Source organism: Furipterus horrens, unplaced genomic scaffold (assembly GCF_987537825.1).
Source record: "Furipterus horrens unplaced genomic scaffold, mFurHor1.1.pri manual_scaffold_8, whole genome shotgun sequence".
Taxonomy (NCBI): Eukaryota; Metazoa; Chordata; class Mammalia; order Chiroptera; family Furipteridae; genus Furipterus; species Furipterus horrens.
Genome location: NW_028327178.1, coordinates 87,447,034 through 87,468,165, shown reverse-complemented (window position 1 = coordinate 87,468,165; position 21,132 = coordinate 87,447,034). Strand labels below are relative to the sequence as shown.

At 39.5% G+C, this 21,132-nt stretch overlaps 1 protein-coding gene and 1 pseudogene across 4 annotated transcripts in view; both read left to right on the top strand.

Moving 5' to 3' along the window:
* The window catches only part of PTPRA (protein tyrosine phosphatase receptor type A), a 126,042-nt gene that overhangs the window by 91,244 nt on the left and 13,666 nt on the right, over positions 1–21,132 (top strand). For 3 of the 4 annotated variants that reach the window (XM_090286132.1, XM_090286131.1, XM_090286130.1), the window contains 5 exons: positions 7,477–7,567; positions 8,593–8,669; positions 15,340–15,376; positions 19,187–19,284; positions 20,360–20,479. In XM_090286132.1, the coding sequence (XP_090142258.1) occupies positions 7,477–7,567; positions 8,593–8,669; positions 15,340–15,376; positions 19,187–19,284; positions 20,360–20,479 (423 nt within the window). Of the gene's footprint in view, positions 1–2,568; positions 2,663–7,476; positions 7,568–8,592; positions 8,670–15,339; positions 15,377–19,186; positions 19,285–20,359; positions 20,480–21,132 lie in introns of all 4 variants that reach the window. The other variant, XM_090286133.1, reaches the window with a different exon arrangement.
* Positions 11,133–11,305, top strand: LOC150003316 (small ribosomal subunit protein eS28 pseudogene; annotated as a pseudogene).

The window sequence follows — 21,132 nt, the reverse complement described above, 5'->3', positions numbered from 1 at the left end:
ACTTGCATCAGCCCTGTCAGGAAAGAGGCTGATGAATAACACACAGGTAAACACACCAATCTGTGTCTATTATCATTTGAATAACATTTTTATTATCATGAGGTAAGGAGGGCCTTTCTAAGCAAAACACAGGGTTCAGAAGCCACTGTGGAATAGATTGAAAGATAGTAAATATATTTAAAATGTTAACTGTCTGTATGACAAATCTCTCCATAAAAAAAGCGGCCAACTGGTAGAAGCTATTCGCCACAGGTAGACAGAATTTTCCGTAATATATTAAGAACTTTCACAGACTTGTGAGGAAAAAGTAAATATTGCTATAGCAAAATTGGCAATTCACAGAAGAAAAACAAATGGCCTATAAACATGAAAAAAAGTTCAACTCTATCTCTAGTAATCAGGGAAGACCAGATTAAAACTAACCATTATTTTGGGCCTGTCAGATATGAAAATTGTAAAAGATTAATATTAAGTTTGGATGAAGGTATGAGGATACAGATACTGTTATACACAGGTAGAAGGAGTTTAAATTGGAAGGGTGATTTTATAGTATCAAGAGGGTTTTAAATGCTTACATTACCTGACTTAACTTCTGGGACTCTTAACAGAAAACCAGATATGCATTTGTACATGGGTGTTCATTATAGCATTATTTATAGCAGCAAAGAAAATAAAATGAAAAGTAGCAGAATGGCTGAATGATGTCTCTTATCTATTAAGAAATTCTGTACTGTCATTAAAATGTGTTGACATAGAAAGATCTCTTAAGTTGTACTATCAATGGAGAAAACACATCACAGAGGACTGTACATGGTATCATACCCCCTTTTTTAAAATGTGTGTGTGTGTATGACTGTGTTAACACATTTTTTAAAGTCTAGAAGAATACTGTGAACTGTGATCCATGGGTTACCTATAAGGAGGGGTAGAATATAGGAGAGGTATAATAAGGAACTTCCTCTTCTAAATTATTTGACTTTCTTTTACAGCAAGCATATTTTTAAATAACAGCAGAGGTTTTTTAAAAATATAGTAAATAAAGCTAATGGAGCTTAGCTTTAGGATGGATATATAGCAAGTAGAATAAAGAGTTGATATCCCTAGCTTGAACTGTGCCAGGAGTTTTGTAGTCAGGTCTCTGTGAAAAGGAATAACACTAAATGGAAAGTTGTTTTGGAGAAGAAATGTACTGTGGGGATGAACAGCTGAAGGAACAATAGGCATAGGACATGACAGCTGTTTTCAGATATTTCACAGGCTAAAAGGAGAGTGTGTAGTGTCTTTATGAAACCCCACCATGGTTGAAAGTTCCATGAGATTGTATTAGTCCTAGAGTTATAAGCTGGAACTTTTTTATTGGCCAGCATTTGTCTTAGAAAGAAGCAGTGAATTTTTTCAGAAGGAACACTTTTAAAAGCCCCTTATTGAGGTCCCTAAAGCATGTTCAAAGCTTAAATAAAAAACCCCAGAAAATTTAGCTCTTTAGAGGAAGGGGATGAGGGAGAAAAGAGAGGGAATGAGGTGGAGCCAGTGAGACGGTTAAAATCTGTGCATTGCAAAATGTGACATCCCGTTGCTCAGGACCCTACATCTTTAGTAGAGACAGCTTAACTCTTGGATTTCCAGATGAAAAAGTATGTGTGTGTGATCTAGTGACATGACTGTATGTCATCGGAGTGAGGCAGAGGCACAATAGCATCTACATTGATGAGTTGTCTCTAAACAAATGAATTGAAGCCAAAAGCCTATAGGAATTAGCTGGCTCTTTGTCAAGGGCTTCAAATTCAACAGTCCAGAAAATTGGGGGTTCAGGATTCCCAAGGTGCAGAGAAGGCTCCTGAGAACATCTGAGTTTTACACTAGTCAGTACAAGGGAAGTAAAAAGAAATTGTGTGAGTATTGGGTTCTTCCGAACAAACTGCTCCAAGATGAGATTAACTGCCTTGGAAGCTAGTGGATTCCCCATCATGGCAGAATTTTTAGGCACTGGTAGCTGTTAGGTTGCGAGATTTAAAAGGGGATTCAAACATAAAAGTGAATGGATGAAATTCAGTACAGTACTAAAGATCTTAGGCAGAACATTGAGGCAAGTAGAGAAATGAAAGGTATTAAAGATTGGAAAGGAAGAGACAAAATACGCATTTTTCACAGAATAGAATATTGTCCTAAAAGAAATACAAAGTATCATCAGATAAATTATTAGAACTAGTAAGTTAAATATTTTAGCAAGATCAATAGATAGAAAAACAGCATTAAAAATTAATGCATTTTCTATGCATAAGCCACAATCAGAATCTAATAATTTTCATTTTATTTATTTTAATAATATTTTTAAAAGATAGCTGTTTATAGTAGCATTTAAAATATTAAGTACCTGTGAATAAATTTAGCAAAATATTTACAAAATCTTTGGAGAAAATTATTAAAATGTTTGAAGACATTAAAGAAAAAAAGCTTAAATTAGTAAGAGATGAGATCAATGGATTAAAAGGCTCAGAATTGTAAAGATGTCAATTCTCCCCAAACTGATATGTAGATTCAATGCAATTCCAATAAAAATCCCAACAGGTTTTTTGTGGAACTTGACATGCTGATTCTAAAATTTATATGGAGGAGAAAAGATTCAAGAATAGCCAAGACATTCCTGAAGAAGAAGAACAAGGTGAGGAGACCTGCCTTACCAGATATAAAGAGTTATTATAAATCTAGTAATTAAGATAGTTGTGTATTGGCACTGGGATAGATGGATTGGTCAATGAAATAAAATAGAGAGCCTGAAAGCAGATTTATGTGTAAATGGAAGCCAGTTAATGACAGAAATGCTGTTGTAGTTTTGGTGGGGGAAGGAATGTTCTTTACAGTAACTAGTGCTGGGACAATTGAGTCATCCTAATGAATAAATGAAATTGAATTCTTGTCTCATACCAAACACAAAAGTCAATCCCAGGTATTGTACATACTGAAATCTAAAAGACAAAATGATGAAATGTAGCGATGATAATAATATAGGAAAATATCTCACAGTAGAAAAGGTTTCTTAAGACTTAAAATGTTGATAAAGGGAAAGATTAACTGACTTTGACTACATTAAAATGCAAAATTTCTATTTATAAATAGATATCATAAAGAAAATGAAAGGACAGGCCACAAACTTGGCAAAAAAATATTTGTAACACAAGTAATGAAGAATGATTATCCAGAATACATAAACAACTTCTACAAATTAATAAGAAAACAAACAAGCAATCCAGTAGAAAAATGGGGAAAACACTTGCTAGGTAATTCACGGAAGGGGAAAACCCTGTTGACCAGTAAATGATGGAAAGAAGGTCAACTTCATTAATAAATCAGAGAAATGTAAATTAAACCAACATTTGATACATTCAGAATCTGACAATAGCAAATGTTGATGAGGATACAGAACAACTGGGAACACTTTATGTTGCTGATGGGAGTATAAATTGGTACAACTACTTTGAAAAACAATTTGACCTTATCTGGTAAAGTTATAGATACTCATACCTAAAATGCTTGCATTTGTGCATGAGGAAACACATACCAGTTATTGCTCAAAGTATGATTGTTCATAATAAACAACCCAAATATTCATCAGTAGTAGAATGAATAAATAAATGTTGGCATGGAGTCAAAATGGAACACTACAAAGTAAAGTGAATGAACTTTGGCTGCATTAAACAACCTAGGTGAATCTTTAGAACATCATATTTTGAAGGGGGAAAGTTACCACTTGATTATGAATCAATTTTTATCCAGAAAACAGAGAGAATAGTGAAAATATTGTTTAAGGATACAAGACGTATGGGATACAAATAAATTAAAGCAAGGTAATAAATAGGAAATTCCAAGTTTACTTGTGAGAGAAGGAAGAGTATTATGTAATATGGAAAGGTTCCAAAGGGAACTTCTAAGTTAAACCGTGTGATGGATATATTTTTATTTTTATAAAAAAAAATGGAAAAGCGATTTTTAAAAAACGGATTTAAAAAAATGGCTTAATACAGTTTTGCTTTTAGTAAAAGCTGAAGCAAGGGATGAAATGATCTCCGATGCCACCTAGTGTTTTGAGACAAGGTAGCATCCTGTAGCCTTCTAATTCCGCTGCTTCTTCCTAGCTGTGCGCTAGGTTTCTCAGAGTAGAAACTGAAAGGAAGTAGGATTCTCCTTGTTTTCATCCCTGACATAGGCTCTTCGGTCTGACACTTTGTATCTAGCGCCATGTTCTCTAGAGCAAGCCCTTTCTTTCCTCTTGTCAAACAATGGCTCTTGTTTCATCCTCACTTTCCTTTTAGGAGCCTTAGTGTGACTGGAGACCTAGTTTGTTTGTTTGTTTGTTTTCAGTCATGGTTTGGGAAGCTAGGATGCTGATAGGACTATGAGGTGTGGTCATTGTTGTTACTGACCCTGAGAATTACATTCAAGTATTGCTGTCACTGTCTTTGTACTGTGTCATTTTAGACAAGGAACATACAAGGAAAGTAATGCCTCTGGATTAGTTGTGAGAGCTTTAAACTGTTTTATCTAGCCCTGGCTGGTGTGGCTCAGTGGATTGAGGGCCGGCCTTCGAACCAAAACGTTGCTGGTTCGATTCCCAGTCAGGGCACATGCCTGGGTTGTGGCCAGGTCCCCAGTTGGGGGCGTGTGAGAGGCAATCGATTGATGTATCTCTTGCACATCAGTGTTTCTCTCCCTCTTATTTCTCCCTCCTTTCCCCTCTCTTTAAAAATGAATAATTTTTTTTTTTTAGAAAGTAAAAAACTATCTTATCCTGCCCTGTACCAGGGTGGAAACATGTGGAAATCTAGCCTATCTGGGTGAATTGGGAAATTCCAGTCTTTTCTTTAAGATTTTATTTATTTATTTATTTTAGAGAGGGAAGGGAAGAAGAAAGGGAGAGAAACATCTATTGGTTGCCTCTTGCATGCACCCCAACCAGGGACCTGGCCCGCAACCAGGCCTGTGCCCTGACCGGGAATGGAACCATTGACACTTCATTTGGCAGGACAATGCTCAACCAACTGAGCCACATTAGTCAGGGGGAGCATTCCAGTCTTAAGGAGGGTCTCTGTTCCATGTGCAAGAGCCCTGCTCAGGATACTTCTCTCCCCCACCCTTATGTATTGGGAGCATAGGGTCTAAGAAAATTGCCTCTATTAATGAAGTAGCATGCAGAACCTCCAGGATTTTAACTCTGAAAGGTAAATCTTGAATAAGTGAAGGCAGATGGACTATGAGACCCTGACTCCCTTTATCTTAGGATCTTTTATTTTAATTTCTCCTATCACTCTGTCTTGCCAGTTCCCAAGAAATATATTTGCTCCCTTCTTAGAGCTCTTGCTTTCATCTAGCAAAATTGGTTCCTTTTAGGCTGACATTTCCTTTATTTAATCATTTTTTTAATTATCAAAACCAGAAACCTAAGACTCATCCTTCATTCCTGTCTCTTTCCCCAATCTACATTCCTTTTATTCCATCTCTAAATCTGTTCATTCTGTCTTCAGAATATATCTCAAATGCATATATTTCCTTGTACCATCATCTTTCCATGTTTCTATTCTTGTCTGCCAGTCCATTTTTTATGTAGCAGCCAGAGTGATTCTTTAACATGAGTATTGGATTGCAGTTTAAAAACCTTGAATGGTTTTCTCATATACTTAAAATTAAATTATAGCTCCCTATTGAAGCACCTATGTAGAAATGTGTGAATTAACTTTACCAAGCTCATCTCCCACTTCCTCTTGCCATACCCACCGATCACACTTTATACATAACATGTTCACTGACCTTCTAGTTCTTCCCACAAGCCAAGCCTTCTCCTGCCTGACTCACCACAGCTGCTGCTCACTATTTTCCATACTCATCCATCCTCATAGAGATCTACCCTTTAATGTAAATTTGGGTATACTTTCTCTAATAGCATTTTATTCTTTCATTGCATTTATCATGGTGTATAATTCTATATTCATTTGTTTTGTTTAATGTCCGTCTTTTACCCACAAGTTTGTATTGTTTATGAGAGCAAGAACTGTGTATATGATTGATTCACAACTGTTTGCTCTGTATCTAGCCTGATATCTAATAGGTATACAATATATATTTGTTAAAAGAGTAAATGAAAAATAATACAGGAACTATAATCTACTTAACTCTTTCCCTACTGTTGAATACTAAGGTTGTTTTCAATTTTGGCTCATTCTAAACATTGAGAAGTAAATAATTTTAACAAAGATTTTTTTCTTTCTTTAGACTTAATTCTTAGAAGTGGAGTTGCTAGATCAATGATTATGAATGTTTTTAAGTCTCATAACACATATTTCCAAATCACTTATTAGGAAGGTTTCTAGGTTAGAATTTTAAACTCTTTCCCTTTTTGCTTTCTTCGCTTTGAATATATGGAACATAAAAGAAGAAAACAGTTCAAATAATAAGGTTTAGCTTTCCAACCCTTTTTAAAATTTATTTATTAAATGCTTATTCTATGCCAGACATGAGATTATCTTATTTATTCCTTATGTGGCAGATATTAGCATCTCAGTTTTACAGATGAGGATATTTGGGCCTAAAAAGGCTTTTTTAATAATTTATTTACTTTATTTATTTTTAGAGAGAGGGAAAAGGAGAAAGAGAGGGAGAGAAACATCACTGTGTGGTTGCCTCTCGCTCGTGCCCCCAGCTGGGGACCTGACGTGCAACCTAGTCATGTGCCCTGACTGGGAATCGAACCAGCGACACTTGGCCCGCAGGCCGATGCTCAATCCACTGAGCCACAGCAGCCAGGGGCCTAAACAGTTTTAACAGATTTGCTCAAGTTCAGACATTCCAGACTATCTCGTATCAAACCATTTATGCTTACCCACATACCTACTTAATATACATTTGCTTCAAAACTGCTGCGGCAGTCACTGTCATCTCATCCAAATCCTCTTCTACCTAACTGCTAAATCCATGTGAACACCTGTCCTTGCTTCCTTGCCACATGATGCTAGAAGCTGGGCTACCGTGCCCCTTTGTCAGGGCCCTAGAGAGAACTAACTCAGGTAACCATCCAAGCTCTCCCATTTGGTTCACTCAGAGGCATCTCATCTTTGTATGATGGTTAGCATGGGGATAAAGGGCTCATGCCTTCAGTTCTGTCCCCACTCCTATTAACAGGGGTGGTCCATTTTGACCCAGCATTGTAACAGGCCCTTAACCACTTAGTAATTGTATAAAGAGCATCCTGCAGAATAACAGGAAGGGCATCCTGCTCCCTGGGGTTTCTTGGTGGTAAACTCTTAAGAAACTCGCTAGCTCTTAAGAGGTGCACTCTCTGTGTTAGGCCATAAATGTTCACTTGGGCCCATCTTTTTCCCCCAAGAAAAGGTAGAACTTGCTGCCAGGTTGGGATTTGGTGTAGCAATTTGCATGTTTGGTGTGTATGCCTATTAGTAAATCCTCTAATTTCTCTTAACCTTTCAGGCTCTCCCTGCTTGTCCTATCCAAGCCACCTGTGAAGCTGCCTCCAAGGAGGAAAATAAGGAAAAAAATCGATATGTAAACATCTTGCCTTGTGAGTGTTTGTAGGGTATCTTGGAATGTAACCTGAAACTGCATCTCTAGCCAGTTTTTCTGATGCCAGAAAGAATCTTGCAATTCATCATTGGAGGGTTGGTAAGGAGAGTAAAATCAGGCCTTCTGTCAAGCTAAAATAGCCTTTATGGCTCCCCAGGTCACACCAGGTGTTCACAGAGTCAATTGGAGTGCTTAACCAAGTTTTTTCTGGCAGACCTAAAGTTTCTAGAAGGTTAAGGAGGGCAATTTCATTCAGACCAGATAGGAAGTGGGTTGCTGTTAATGGTTTTCTGTAGTGCTCATTGCAAAGAAGTTCTAATATAGTACTTTCACTTCATAACTCCTTCCCAGAGTTAGCCATGACTAATCAGTTGATCTGTAGCCTAACAGACATTTTTCTAGGCCAGTGGGCTCCAGAATGGGATATGCATAATCCAATGGAATAAGAAAACAAAGTGTTTGAATTTTGCTTTATTTTTATAATGGCTTTTCTTACACACACACACACCCCTATACATACATACATATATAATTCATTTTTAAAAAACTTCTCGTATATTTTTGGATATATAATATATTAGAGATCATATACTAGGCATTTATAGGTACTTATATCTTCTTATTTGTGTTTGAATATGTGTATATATTACATATTTTTTAAAATGTAATTGGTACACTTTATACATGCTCAGGCCTTTTTTTCTTTTAATGATACATATTGTCATTTCATTTGTTGAGAAACAAAAGTGTTCACTTTCCTCTTTATCAACTGCTTACTATTCCATATTGTGGACATATCTTAATTTATATAACTAGTCCCCTAATGATGGTTGAGATGTGTCCAAATTTTTGCTGTTATTAATAGTGCTGCAGTGACATCTTTATACGTGTGTATCTCTGTACACATAGCACACATGTCTCATCTGGCCAAGTTCTATCAGGACCACTGAGAAATAAAATTGGGTTTAACTATTTTAATATGTACTAATTAATATTTAAATACTAATTATTGTTTTTTTCTAGATGATCACTCTAGAGTCCATCTGACACCAGTTGAAGGAGTTCCAGATTCTGATTATATCAATGCTTCATTCATCAATGTAAGGAACTCAAGCTTTTCTCATCATTACCTTGAATGACCATTGTAAGAGTCAGTGAATACTTTATTGAGCTTATTCAGAAAACTGAAAACAAAAGCAGGACTTGCTAAAGTAAAAATAATGGAGTATGGGGTAAGAGTAAAAATAATGGAGAATGGGGTAAGAGTACTTGACACCAGCTAAATCTATTGTGAACCAAGGCTGAGGGAAGAATTGAAACTGGGAGGAGGTTTTTAGGTGTGATTTAGAGAATATTTGTAGAGATGGTGTGAGAGACTTGAGTATGTTTTATAGAGCATGGGGAGGAAGCTAGTAAAGAAAGAGAGTTTAAAAAGAAGACAGAGACCTGGCTGCTGTGGCTCAGTGGATGGAGCGTCGGCCTGTGAACCAAGTGTTGCTGGTTCGATTCCCAGTCAGGGCACATGACTAGGTTGCACACCAGATCCCCAGTTAGGGGTGCATGAGAGGCAACTGCACATTGATGTTTCTCTCCCTCTATCTCCTTTCCCCTCTCTCTAAAAACAGATAAATAAAATAAAGTAACCTTTTTAAAAAATTAATTAATTAATTTTTAAAAAAAAGAAGAAAAAGTGCACACTAGCAAAAACAAGTCTGACTACTAAAGCAGGGTGCTTGAGAAGAATACTGATGGAATTTGTACGCCCCTGTTCATAGCATTTATTACAACAGCCAAAAGGTGGAAACTACCCAAGTGTCCACTAACAGATGAGTGGATAAGCTGAATGTGGTATAAACATGCAGTGGAATATTACTCAGCCTTAAAAAGGAAGGAAATTCTGACATATGCTGTAACATGAATGAATCTTGAAGATGTTATGCTAAGTGAAATAAGCCAGTCACCAGAGGGCAGATATTTTATCATTCCCCTTCAGTGTGGTTCTAGAGTGACCAGATTTACAGAAAGTAGAATGGTGGTTATCAGGGGCTAGAGGGATTGAAGAATAGGGAATTATTGTTTAATATGATAGATACAGAGTTTCAGTTTAGGAAGATGAGAAATTTCTGGAGATGGATGTTGGTAATGGCTGCCTGACAATGTGAATAAACTTAATGCCACAACACTGTACACACAAAAGTGGCTAAAATGGTCAGTTTTATGTTAAATGTATTTTACCACAATTTTTTTAAAAAAGATTACTGATGGAGAGATTTCTTCCTCTGGGATTGATGGTAAAGGAGGATATAGAATAGATAGTTGTTTTGTAGTGGGTAAAGCAAGTTGAGGGAACCCGTCTGTTTTCTCTAAGAAGTAAAGTCATGGTTACCTGCTAAAAGAAGGAGATGGGACTGTGACCGAGAATAATGAAAGTTTGGAATAGCTTCTGAGATAGGTAAGAAAGCTAAAAAGGGGGGGAAAAGGCACGTCTGGCTTCAGTGAAAGCATACCTAAAATGAAAATCATTGATGTAAAGGGGCCTTAGTTTTATGATTTTCTCCAGCTGTACCCTGGGCTTGGTGACATGTAAAGAACATATGATACTCAGACAGAGGGACTGGGTATTGTCATTTGGTACTTCAGGTAGCCAAGGGCTTCAGGTTCAGTAGAGAAAGGAAATGATGTTAGGAATGAACTAGTATGTTAGGAAAACGTGGTGGGATCAGGAAACTAGAGGTCTTAAGAATGTGGAAGAACAGAGTTGGGATAAGAAAAGAAGAAAGATGGAAGAACAAGAAGCTATGACAAAAAAATAAGCTATCAGTTGTACCTAAGATATGAAACAATTTCGGCATGTTTAACAATGATGGTCACATGTTTGTAGTTGGAAAGATAGGAACCCTGGTAGAGAAATGATTAATGTGGTAGATAAAGAAAATGGAGAAAGGCTGGTAATCAGCTTGGTTCCTATGACTTACATCAAGGATTGTGATGAAGAGATTGGGAGGAACAACTTGGCTTTAATATTGTGCAGGAGAGTATAAAAATAATTGGAATATTTTCTTCTGCAGTTAAGAGAATACTCAAATGAAAGTGGTCTAGACAGAAATGTTTATTTCATAATCTGAAGGCAGATGAAGGCCAGTTCTAGGGTTGGCTGATCCCATGACTGAGTCGCAGTCCTAAGAAACCAGGTGCTCCCATCTTTCTACTCTGATACCTTCAGTCCGTTAGCAACGTCTCATGGTCACAAGATGCTGGCAGTATTTTCAAGCATTCCTTGTAAACATAAGGAACGACATAGAGGAGGACCATTTCTGCATATGCTTTTCTCTTTATTAGGTAATATCACCTTTCCCAGAAGCCTCCCTATACACTGCTGTTTAGGGCCAACAGACCAGGATTATATCACATGCTTATACCCTCTTTTCACTCACTGGCAAGGGCATTGAGAATTATTATGATTTACCCCTCTGGGGATAGGGAATGGTCACCTTCCAGGCCAGTAGAGGTAAATGTCCAAACAAAATTGTGATTTTCACTGGACTACCACTGCCATCGTGGAAATGAGTTGTGTGCAATGTGTCAAGCTAGCCAGGGTCACCAAGGTGCTAGGCGGGACCAGCTCCCAGGGCCAGTGCACGTGGATTTCATGGATGACACTAGCCATTCCATAATCCACAATGTGAAAGGTCCTATGTGCAGGGGCAACATACTCACCCCGTTGGAGTCAGAGTGAGATGCTCAGAGGCTGTGCTGAGTTTGTGCCTGGGTCCTGGATGTCTGGGTGGACCACGTGGCCCAGGGGGATTATACTTCACTGTTAATAAAGCATTTATATTGTATGTAAAAAAAATTATGGTGATGATGTCAAGGAAGAAAGGGAAGGAGTGGCTTTTGAGTTAGTAACTATCAGTGTCTGTCATCATAACCAACTTGGCTCCTTCCCACATCAAAATAGAGACAGATGAAAATTGGTTGGATGCTAAGGCTGGTAAGCAAATAAGATTGGTCTGTACATGGTGATGAGGAGCAAGGCCCTAGGAACAAATAAGCCTCCTTTATCCATGTTTAGTTGGAGCTCACAATAGAGCATCCTATAATGCCTTGATGGTTATTGGAGAATTATAATCGGTGAGATGAGAGTTTAGATGAAGAGAGTTAAATTTGGGGTACTTATGAACTCAGTGATAATAGAAAAGGGAAAAAAAACCACATAGTTATCCACAAGTAAGAGTCAAGGATTAAACAAGATATAGGTTCCACAGTTTATTAAACTCCGTTTTTGAGCACCTGCTGTATACTAAGCACTGTGGGTAGACACAGAGGTTGTAGAAATCAGATATGGTCCCTGGTGTGACACACTGGTAGATCGTTTTCTGTAATGTACAATGTGTGTGAAGGAAGTATGGCCAGGTTTTGTGGGATTTAAAGAAATGTTCAGCCAATCTGGTGATACAGTAGAGCTTAATATTGAAGGGTAAGTCTGAGTTCAAGAGAAGAAAGATGGGAAGACACTTAAAAGCAAAAGGAGAAGCATGAGCAAAATCAGAGATTGGAAACAGCAGTCTCTGATGATACAGGTACAAGATGGGAAGTCATGGGGCGTGAAGCTTAAGCAATTGGTAGGAACTCAGTCTTAGAAGGCATCGAATGTGAGGTGTATCCATTGGGGTTCTTAGTTGCAGACAAAAAACAGGTCACTCTTTGTGTATTCTTTTAAGCAGGAAGGGATTTATGACAAAATACTGGGTAGCTTATAAAATCAGTGGGTGAGCCAATGAACCAAGCTAAGGTGCTGCTCAATGAAGAATAGAGCAGTCATAGATGCACCCAACTACCCCATGTAACTCTCATAGTGAAACTTCTGCACAGGTGCTACAGAAGCACTGGGTGCTTCTGCTGCCGTGCTTGCCCAAAGACCAAATCTTCTTAACACAGCAACTATCTCATGTTGCTCACTATACTGTCGGTCCTGTGTGGGAGCATCTGCTAGGAAGAAGGTAGGACTATGCAAAACTGGGCTGCAAGGGGAGACTGTAGGGAATGTAGCTTTTAGTTTCTCAGCCTCTGTAGTAAGAAAGTTAAGATAGCAGTGGGTGGGACTGGGTGCTGAGTGAGACACCTTCTCGAATCTGCAAATTTTCAGTACAGCTAATGGTTTTGATTAAGTCTCTGGGCAATAGGGTAACATCAGAAGGTATTAAAGACAAGGAGCGGCATGGTCGCATTTGTATATTGGTCACTTAGGTTACCATGTGCAACATGGATTTAGGAGGGCCAACTGGGGGCTGTTACAGTAACAGGTTACAGAAGATGAGGGCCTGTAGAACAGTTGAAGAGGAAGCAACAAAGTAAAAACTACTTTGGTGGTAGAATTTAACGGGACTTGGTGATTGATTGTATGTTTGAGAGAGGAGCGCATGTAGAGAATAGGATGATCCATATAGATATATCCAGCATACAATTGGTCATACTGATCTGGAGCTCAGAGGAGATATTCCAAAGCCATGGTCTTGGATGTCTTTAGAGCAAAAAGATTGGACCCTGGGACCCACCAGCCTCTGCCAGGTATATTGAGCCAGAAGGCACTGATGAATGAAATGAAATAAAGGGAAACTGGGAGAGAAGAGCATCTCAGAGGGCAGAGTGAAGCATGGAGGAAGCATCTGGGGATCGGCAGAGTTAAGTGCAGATGAGACATCTGGTGAGAAAGAGGGAGCTGATGTGCCTTGGACTTAGAGTACAGGAGTGGACAGTGTTTGCTGAAGTAAATCAAGGCTGTTTGTCATAGGCTGCCAGTTGCACTTACCAAACCCTTTTTCTCTCCAACTTCATTGAAGTATAGTTTTTGTAACAAAAATTTGTCTATTTTGAAGTATAGAATTCAGTTATTAAGTTTACCATGTTATGCTATCATCACCCCAAGTTGTTTTAAAACATTTTAACAACTTTATTGAGATATAATTCATATATCATAATTTTCACCTATTTAAAGTTTACAATTCAGTGGTCAGTATATTCACAAATATATGTAACATCACAGAAAACTAAGGTCACAGATGGGTCTTGAGGGGAAGTGGTACCGGGCATCACAGTGGTGGTTACAGTCCATGGAGACTGGAACCTGTTATTTGGGGAACACAAAGATCTGAAAGTGAACCTGACGTTGGTCACAGGAGGAAACAAAACAGGCAGTGGCACAGTTGGGAAGTGGGCTTCCAGCCTGGAGTCTTAGAAGACATTGATTTCCTCACCCACGTTTAGATGTCTAAGAGTGTATAGGGTCTTTAGATGTGGGCGCTTTTTTAAACTACTAGGAATGTAGTTACCATCTAGAGTCAGTTGGGATTTGACTTTCAGAATTCAAAGACATCTCAGGAACCAGTGAGCCACATTTCATCAACATAACACAAGGAAGATCAGTAGTTTTCCTTCATTCTAGTTATATGTAATTGGTTAAGCAGTGCTGTCATATCATGTAGGTATGCTTTCATGGGACATAGGGCACATTCCTGGTAAAGGTGGAGCAGGAAGCACTTTGGGGCTGGGTCTTCCAGTGTGCCTTCAAACTATTTATGGCCCATGTGCTCCGGTGACAGTTTAGCAGTGACTTCTCATGGAGCATGGACATGATATGGCTTAACATACTCCTAGAGTTTCCCAGTTTTAATTACAAGCTTAACACTAAAGCAGAATGCAACATCCTGAATTAAGTAAGGCTTTCTCAGTTTCTGTCTTCTAATGATTAAAACATCAGAACTTAAAGCTTAAGTTTTAACAGGCTTCCTATTGCTGATTCTAAATATGTCCATCTCAAGGCGTAAAGCTTTCTCTTCAGATGTGAGTTTAGATGTACCAGGAGGCAACCCTGCCCTGCTCTGGTTTAAACTGGAGTAGGAAGTGGCTTCTGAAACTCATGCCCCCTTCTTTATTCTGTCACTGCCTTGCAGACTTGTATTTCACATCATCACCTTGGTGTGACCTGGTGTCCCATTCATGAAATTGCCTCCCTCATGGCCCGTGTTATTGCGTGTTATTGCTGTCTGAAAAGCAGAGGGTGATTCACAGTCTTTAAATAAAGTAATTTTTCACTTATCTAGGACTTCTCAAGTGAACACTACATTTGAACAATGAGGTTGAAAAGATGTATAACTACAACAATAAAGACTAAAAAAAGAAAGAAGGAAAAAAAAAGACTAAAAAAGGAAGTTATACCTGTTGTCAGTTTTTCAGAGGCTCCTTATCTGTATCCCCAGGCTTCTTTGTGTCTTCTCTCACTGCCTTTAGTGGAGAATCCAGAACGCTAGGAACTGGCCCCCCATACTCACAGATTATTCCCAGAAAGTTTTTGCACCGCAGTAAAGCATCAAGAAAATAACTACTTCCTCCCTAGTTTGGGCCCAGCTTCATGTCTAGAACCACCACATATGCTTCTTTCTTGGAAGGTTCTTATTCATTAACACTAAGACCCAGATTGTCAGCCTCTGAGAGAGTGTCAGAAACAAAGTCTAGCCTAGGATTTGGTATTTGGATATTCATCATTAATAGTTTACTTTGAGAAGACTACCTAGATCAGGTAATCTCCGTAATGTTTGATTCCTGTTATCCAAAGCTAATCCCTTGGAAATTTCCAGAGTGGAAATTCTTGTTAATTACCCGGACCTTTTCACAAGGGAGGCTTTGTTAACTGGTTGGGCATCTGAAGAATTTCATTTCCAATCCATTTTTGGTTTTTACTTTCTTTTCTCCCTCACTCTCCCCTTCCCCCAGGGCTACCAAGAAAAGAACAAATTCATTGCTGCACAAGGTAAAGTAATGATAAGTTTTTACTCTCAGATTTATCCATAAGCTCATAGTGGGTTTGGGTTATTTCCTCCAAATGCTAAATAGATTAATCAGGATGCAGTAGCCTTTCTGTAATGATTACTATCTGAAAAAAATGCAATCTACCTTGCAAGTTTATAACTAAAGGCCTTGATCTTGATGACTTATGTCCAGGGTTCCTTTAAAAGAAGTCCTGTTGTAAGTGTGCATAAAAAGACTGGAGAAAGCTATGCACATGCATGGTGTAATGAGGCTGTCTGTCTTTCAGTCCTTTGGGAACATTAGGTTCTAGCCACGCTGCTCAGAATTTGAATTTGTAATTAATCTCCAGAGAGGATTGGCCACTTCACAGAGTCCAGGCTGGCTCTTTTCCTTCCCCAACTCATGGATCTAGGAACCCTCAGAGCAGGGACCCAATGCCATGGACCTGCACGTGCTCTGTACACACTTCCACAGAGCTTTGTTAACATGTGTCCTCACCCTTGGGATCATAGCAAAAATACTTTTATGTTTCCAGCATTGAAAAGTAATTGATGTTGTTATGATCCATGTAAGCTCATTTATTTAGTCACTCAACAAATATTTATTGGCCATCTGTTATGTGCCAGGTACTGGCTAAGTAAGTGATGGAGATATGTAGAGGAATAAAACAGGATATAGTCCCTCCCTTTTTGGAGCCTTTAGTTAGAGGATAATTTATAGCAAAATGAGCAGAAATTTTGGTAAGTGGCTATTGTTCTTCAATGCAGTAGCCAGTAGCCACATGTGGCAATTTAAAATGAAATTTTAATTAAAATTAAAATTTTAAATTCAACTCCTCAGTTATAGTAGTCACATTTTAAGGCTCACTAGCCACATGTAGCTAGAGACTTCCATAGTAGTGCAGATACAGAACATTTCCATCATTACAGAAAGTTCTTTTAGATAGTACTATATAGATATAAAATAGAGATGTAAAATAAAATAGAGATCAAGGTAAAGTAAGTTAGGAAAAGCCTTAGATCCTCCTTACCCTTGCAGTCTCCCACTGGGGTCTGGCTGTTGCTTTCCCTTTCTCTGTGGCCATCTGTCAATTCATATCTATCTTCTAAGGCCCAATTCAGCTACCACCTACTCAGTGATGAGTTTGGCATCAACAACCATGTGCAATCTTTTCCTCTTGTTATTTGCCATGTGGCTCTGTTGATGCTAAAACATTTGTTGAAGTAAGGTCTCCTGTGACTTCCTGGCTGACTTTTTTTGAGATTCCCATCCTCTGGAACCTTTCCACGGTACTTCACACTCCTTGAAACTCCTCTATAATTTCCTGACATTCAGTTATCTTGATTTTTCTCACTTTTCTAAATATTCTTTCTCTGGCTCTTATTCTTCATTCTGCCCCTTAAATGTAGCTTCTCCACAAAAGTGTGGATGACTGCTTCCTTGAAACTCCATCTCTGTCTTTCATGGCACCGTTCTCTCTCAGTTCTCCTGACTCTCCGTATGCTCTTCCTTAGTCTCTTTCCTAGGGTTTTTATTCTATCTGAAATTGAATAATGTTGAGGGTCCCCAGTAGTCTATGTCTGGCCCCTTCTTTTCTCTGTATTCTCTTGGGGAGACCTCATCTAATACCCACCTCTGGCTGCTGCTTCTCATGAGCTCTCTTAAGCCACATTTCAAACTAATTTTGTATCCCTCCACCTGGATAACCCCCACATACTCTTAAGGTTTAACATCAGAAACTAAAATATGACTCTTCCTTAGCCTCCAAACTGCTTTTCCCCTATATTCTCTGACCATCACCATAACTGGAATGTAATCTACCTACTCAATCAAGCCATATTTGGGATCATCCAGATCTTCTACCTGTCCCTAAATCAGTATATGACTACCCCAAAGAATGTCCTCTTAACTCTCTTTTCTTCCAGCTCTGTTACAGTAGCTTACCTACTGATCCCTCTGTGCCCCACCCTTGCTCCTTGCATTCCTTCTACCAGAATGGCCTTTCTCAGTGCAAAACTTTTGTGAGGACTCTCATGACTCTGTTATCTGTAGGACAGGCCTTTCTTAGCAGTGCCTTACCTATCTTTCCAGCTCCATCTTCCACCACTCCATGCACTCTACACAGTGACCTCACTGAATTCCTTATGTCCCTTGGTGTCTCATGCCCTTTTCTTGCTGCCAGCCCCCTGTACCTCTGCCTGGAGTTCCTCTTCTATGTTTTCTTTCTAAACTCCCATTCACTGATCTACCCTAACATATGATTCATATGTCACCTACCCCAGGAGATTTTTCCTGACCTTGACAGGTAGTGAAACTGTTTCCTTTGTGTACATATTTCTGGCATGTTAACTTCTATCATTGTTTTTCTTTCTAGTACTATTTTTAAATTTTTACCAAAGAGAACACAAAGTTTAAGAAAATCAAAAGGTATTACAGCCCTGGCTAGTGTGGCTCAGTGGATTGAGTGCCAGCCTGCAAACCAAAAGCTGGCCAGTTTGATTCCCAGTCAGGGCACATGCCTGGGTTATGGAATAGGTACCCAGTTGGGGGCGTGCGAGAGGCAACCAATCAGTGTATCTCTCGCAAATCAATGTTTCTCTTACTCTCTTTTTCCCTCCCTTCCCCTCTCTCTAAAACTACAAATAAAATCTTTTTTAAAAAGAGGTATTAACAAGGGTTGTAAAAAAAACGAAATTCTTCCTTTCTCCCTTACTTTTCTTAGTCTAATACAGCCATTTTTATCTGTTGACTCCTTCTTATGGTAGATAATAACTTATTTAATCCTCTTACAAACTACCTCACACTCAATTAAACAGACATGCATACACATGTCCCTTTTTCTCATTCTCCTGACAGAGTTAAGTTACAATTTTTTCTTCTGTCTTTTTATTTTTTATTTGGGGGTAAGTTTAAATTACAATTTGAGGTTAAGATAACTGTTGTTTACATTATTATTACTACACAGTATTGTTTACCACTGAGGCACATAATATTTTTTTGTTTGTTTTTGGTTTTCCTCTTTTCTAAAAGTTAATGATTACCCTTTTTTTCTATTCACTTAGTGTTTATATACCTAGCATTGATTTTTTTTCCCATCCCAAAACCTCTAGAAGTATATATTTTCACTCAGTAACTTCAGATACATGAGGTTTACTGTTTTATCTTGGGGTCCTTCCAAAACTGTCTTTCTTCAATTCCATTCTGGATTGCTTGCCCCCCCTAGCCTCTGGCAGAGTTATCCTGAGACTTCCCTTCGCCAAACACCCTGCGAATTCCTTTAGCCTTCCTTCTGTGTTAGATATTCTTTCTTTCTTTCCCTTCGTTGGCTCTCCCATTTTGGTTTAGAAATCTAGTGGCTTTCTTGGAAGGGCTGTGTAGGAGGTAAATTTTAAATTCTAGCCTGAGCAAGTCACCTAACCTCTCTGGCTGATGACACCTGTCTTAGAGCATGGAAAAAGTAAATGAGATATAAAACATTTAGCTCACTACCTGGCCCATAATATGGTATTCAGTGAACGGTTATGATTTCTAATCTCAACTATAATGTCCTTGGGAGACATTGTTCATGTTCTCTTTATATTTTGGCAGTCTTCCACTTCCCACCTCCCTTCCTAGTGAAGGACCTGGCCCGTATATGGTGGGTGAATGGGGAGTGTTCGTTTAGCGGCTGGGTGGGTGGGTCAATGAATTAGTTATTTAGATGGGGATATGTGGGCACAGGCTTCCAAAAGTCAAGAATGAATGGTCCAAATTTTCTAGCATCTTTCTTCTCCTTGACATGTGTTCTCATTTTTGCTATTGGCTGCTCTAGGACCAAAAGAAGAAACAGTGAATGATTTCTGGAGGATGATCTGGGAACAAAACACAGCCACCATCGTCATGGTGACCAACCTGAAGGAGAGGAAAGAGGTGAGTGGAAAAATTAGATAGGAGAGAGGACCATGGAGCCTTGTGTTTGAGCCTGGGCTCTCCATCCTTTGTGGCTTCTTGCCAGTTATTCATGCAGACAGGACCTAGGCTGATATGCCTACCAGACTTTCCTGTGTCCCAGAGGCTGCCAATGAACCCTAGGGGTGCATAGCCCATGTTCCCTGGGTCTTACCAGACAACTTACCCTGGTTCCAAGCAGCCTGGAAGAAAGTCTTGGGCAATTAGCCAACAAAGCACCACAGAGGGGCTTTTCTTCCTGGCTTCTCCAGTCCCTCGTTCCTGTGGTTTCCGTCCCTCCTCCTCAGTCGGCAGAGGAAACTACATGAACTGAGACCCTTCCAAGTGCAAGGGAATCTGAGGCCCTGGCAGCCTTCTGGCTGGTCCTTTTTTTTTTTTTGGTGGCTGCCAAGTCCATGCCTGGCAGCTCCTTCACTGGGCCACAGCCAACATTAGTCCTGAGTCCTGGATCAATCCCCATAGAGAAATCCCTACTCATGACAGTTTCCTTCAGGATGTCAGCTTGATCCCCACACTGGGGTGTTAGTGTATTGATCAGCAGCTCCACAGTGCTTAGGAGGGGTGGCACTAGGCTAGGCTTTGGGTTCATTTATTTTAACTAGATCTCTGGCTCTCATAAACTGTCCAAGGATAGATACCAGGGAAGACCTTGGGGCTCTTGTTACAGGTTTACAGTCTACATCAATCCACCCTGGTTGCCTCCTCATATGTTGCCGATTCCAGAGATTCAGATAGGCTTACCTCTAGAGTATGACAAATTTGCCCTGAACTGAGGGAATGAGGGTGGGAAAGAACAAGTATAGGGCTGAGACTGTCCATAAATTAAGAGCTTGTGCTAAACAAGATGAAAGCTGAGGAACTTGAAAAAAGAGCAAATAAAACAAGTAAATCTGCAGCTGACTGAGGTGAGAGAACAGGCCATAGGGCTTTCCCAGGACTTCAGTCTGGGCTTTTGTGGTCCTTTCTGTTCAGGCCCTTTACATCTGCCAAGAATGGGAGGTCTGAGGTGAGGGGATGCATGTCTGTTCCTTTCCAGTGCAAATGTGCTCAGTACTGGCCAGATCAAGGCTGTTGGACCTATGGGAATATCCGTGTGTCAGTAGAGGATGTGACCGTCCTGGTGGACTACACAGTGCGAAAGTTCTGCATTCAGCAGGTACTGTCTTCTACCTTCTTTCTTGGCTCTTGCGTAGGATCTACTGACCCTTAAGAGGGCAGAATAGGTTGTGTTATCCCCCCCCTCTTCTTACTCAGGGTGGTCAGAAAAGCTGATTCTATGTTGTGTTACCAGAGATGCAGGCTCCTAGGGGACTTCCTTGTCAAAGCTAAAGGCAGAGCATCTTCATGACTGGGAGAAACATTATTAATGAGATGGTGTTTTATCATCTTAGGTATGAACCAAGTGCTTCAGGAGGTGTAGTAATCCTCTGGGTTCTGGGTTCACTTTTCCTTTCTTACTCCAAAGGCTTCTGACATCAAGGATATGATAGGCTCTGCTCCTGGTCCTCCACCGTGACCCTAGAGACCTAAGCAGAAGTCACCTTCAGCTGAGGGCAGTGTGGTACTATGAAAAGGGGGCTTACCAAGAGTCAGGAGACCTGCATTTTAGTTCTGACCTTGCCATTCACTAGCTCTGAGACCTTGACCAGTCATTAACTTCTCAAGTTGCACATTTCATATCTATAGGCTAAGAATGATAGTAATAGCCTACCTGTGGGGTTCCTGGGAAAATTCTCTGTTCATTGTTAAAACTTCCTTGGGTACACTCTCACTTGCCCATTGTCACTGACACTCACAGATGGCCCTAAC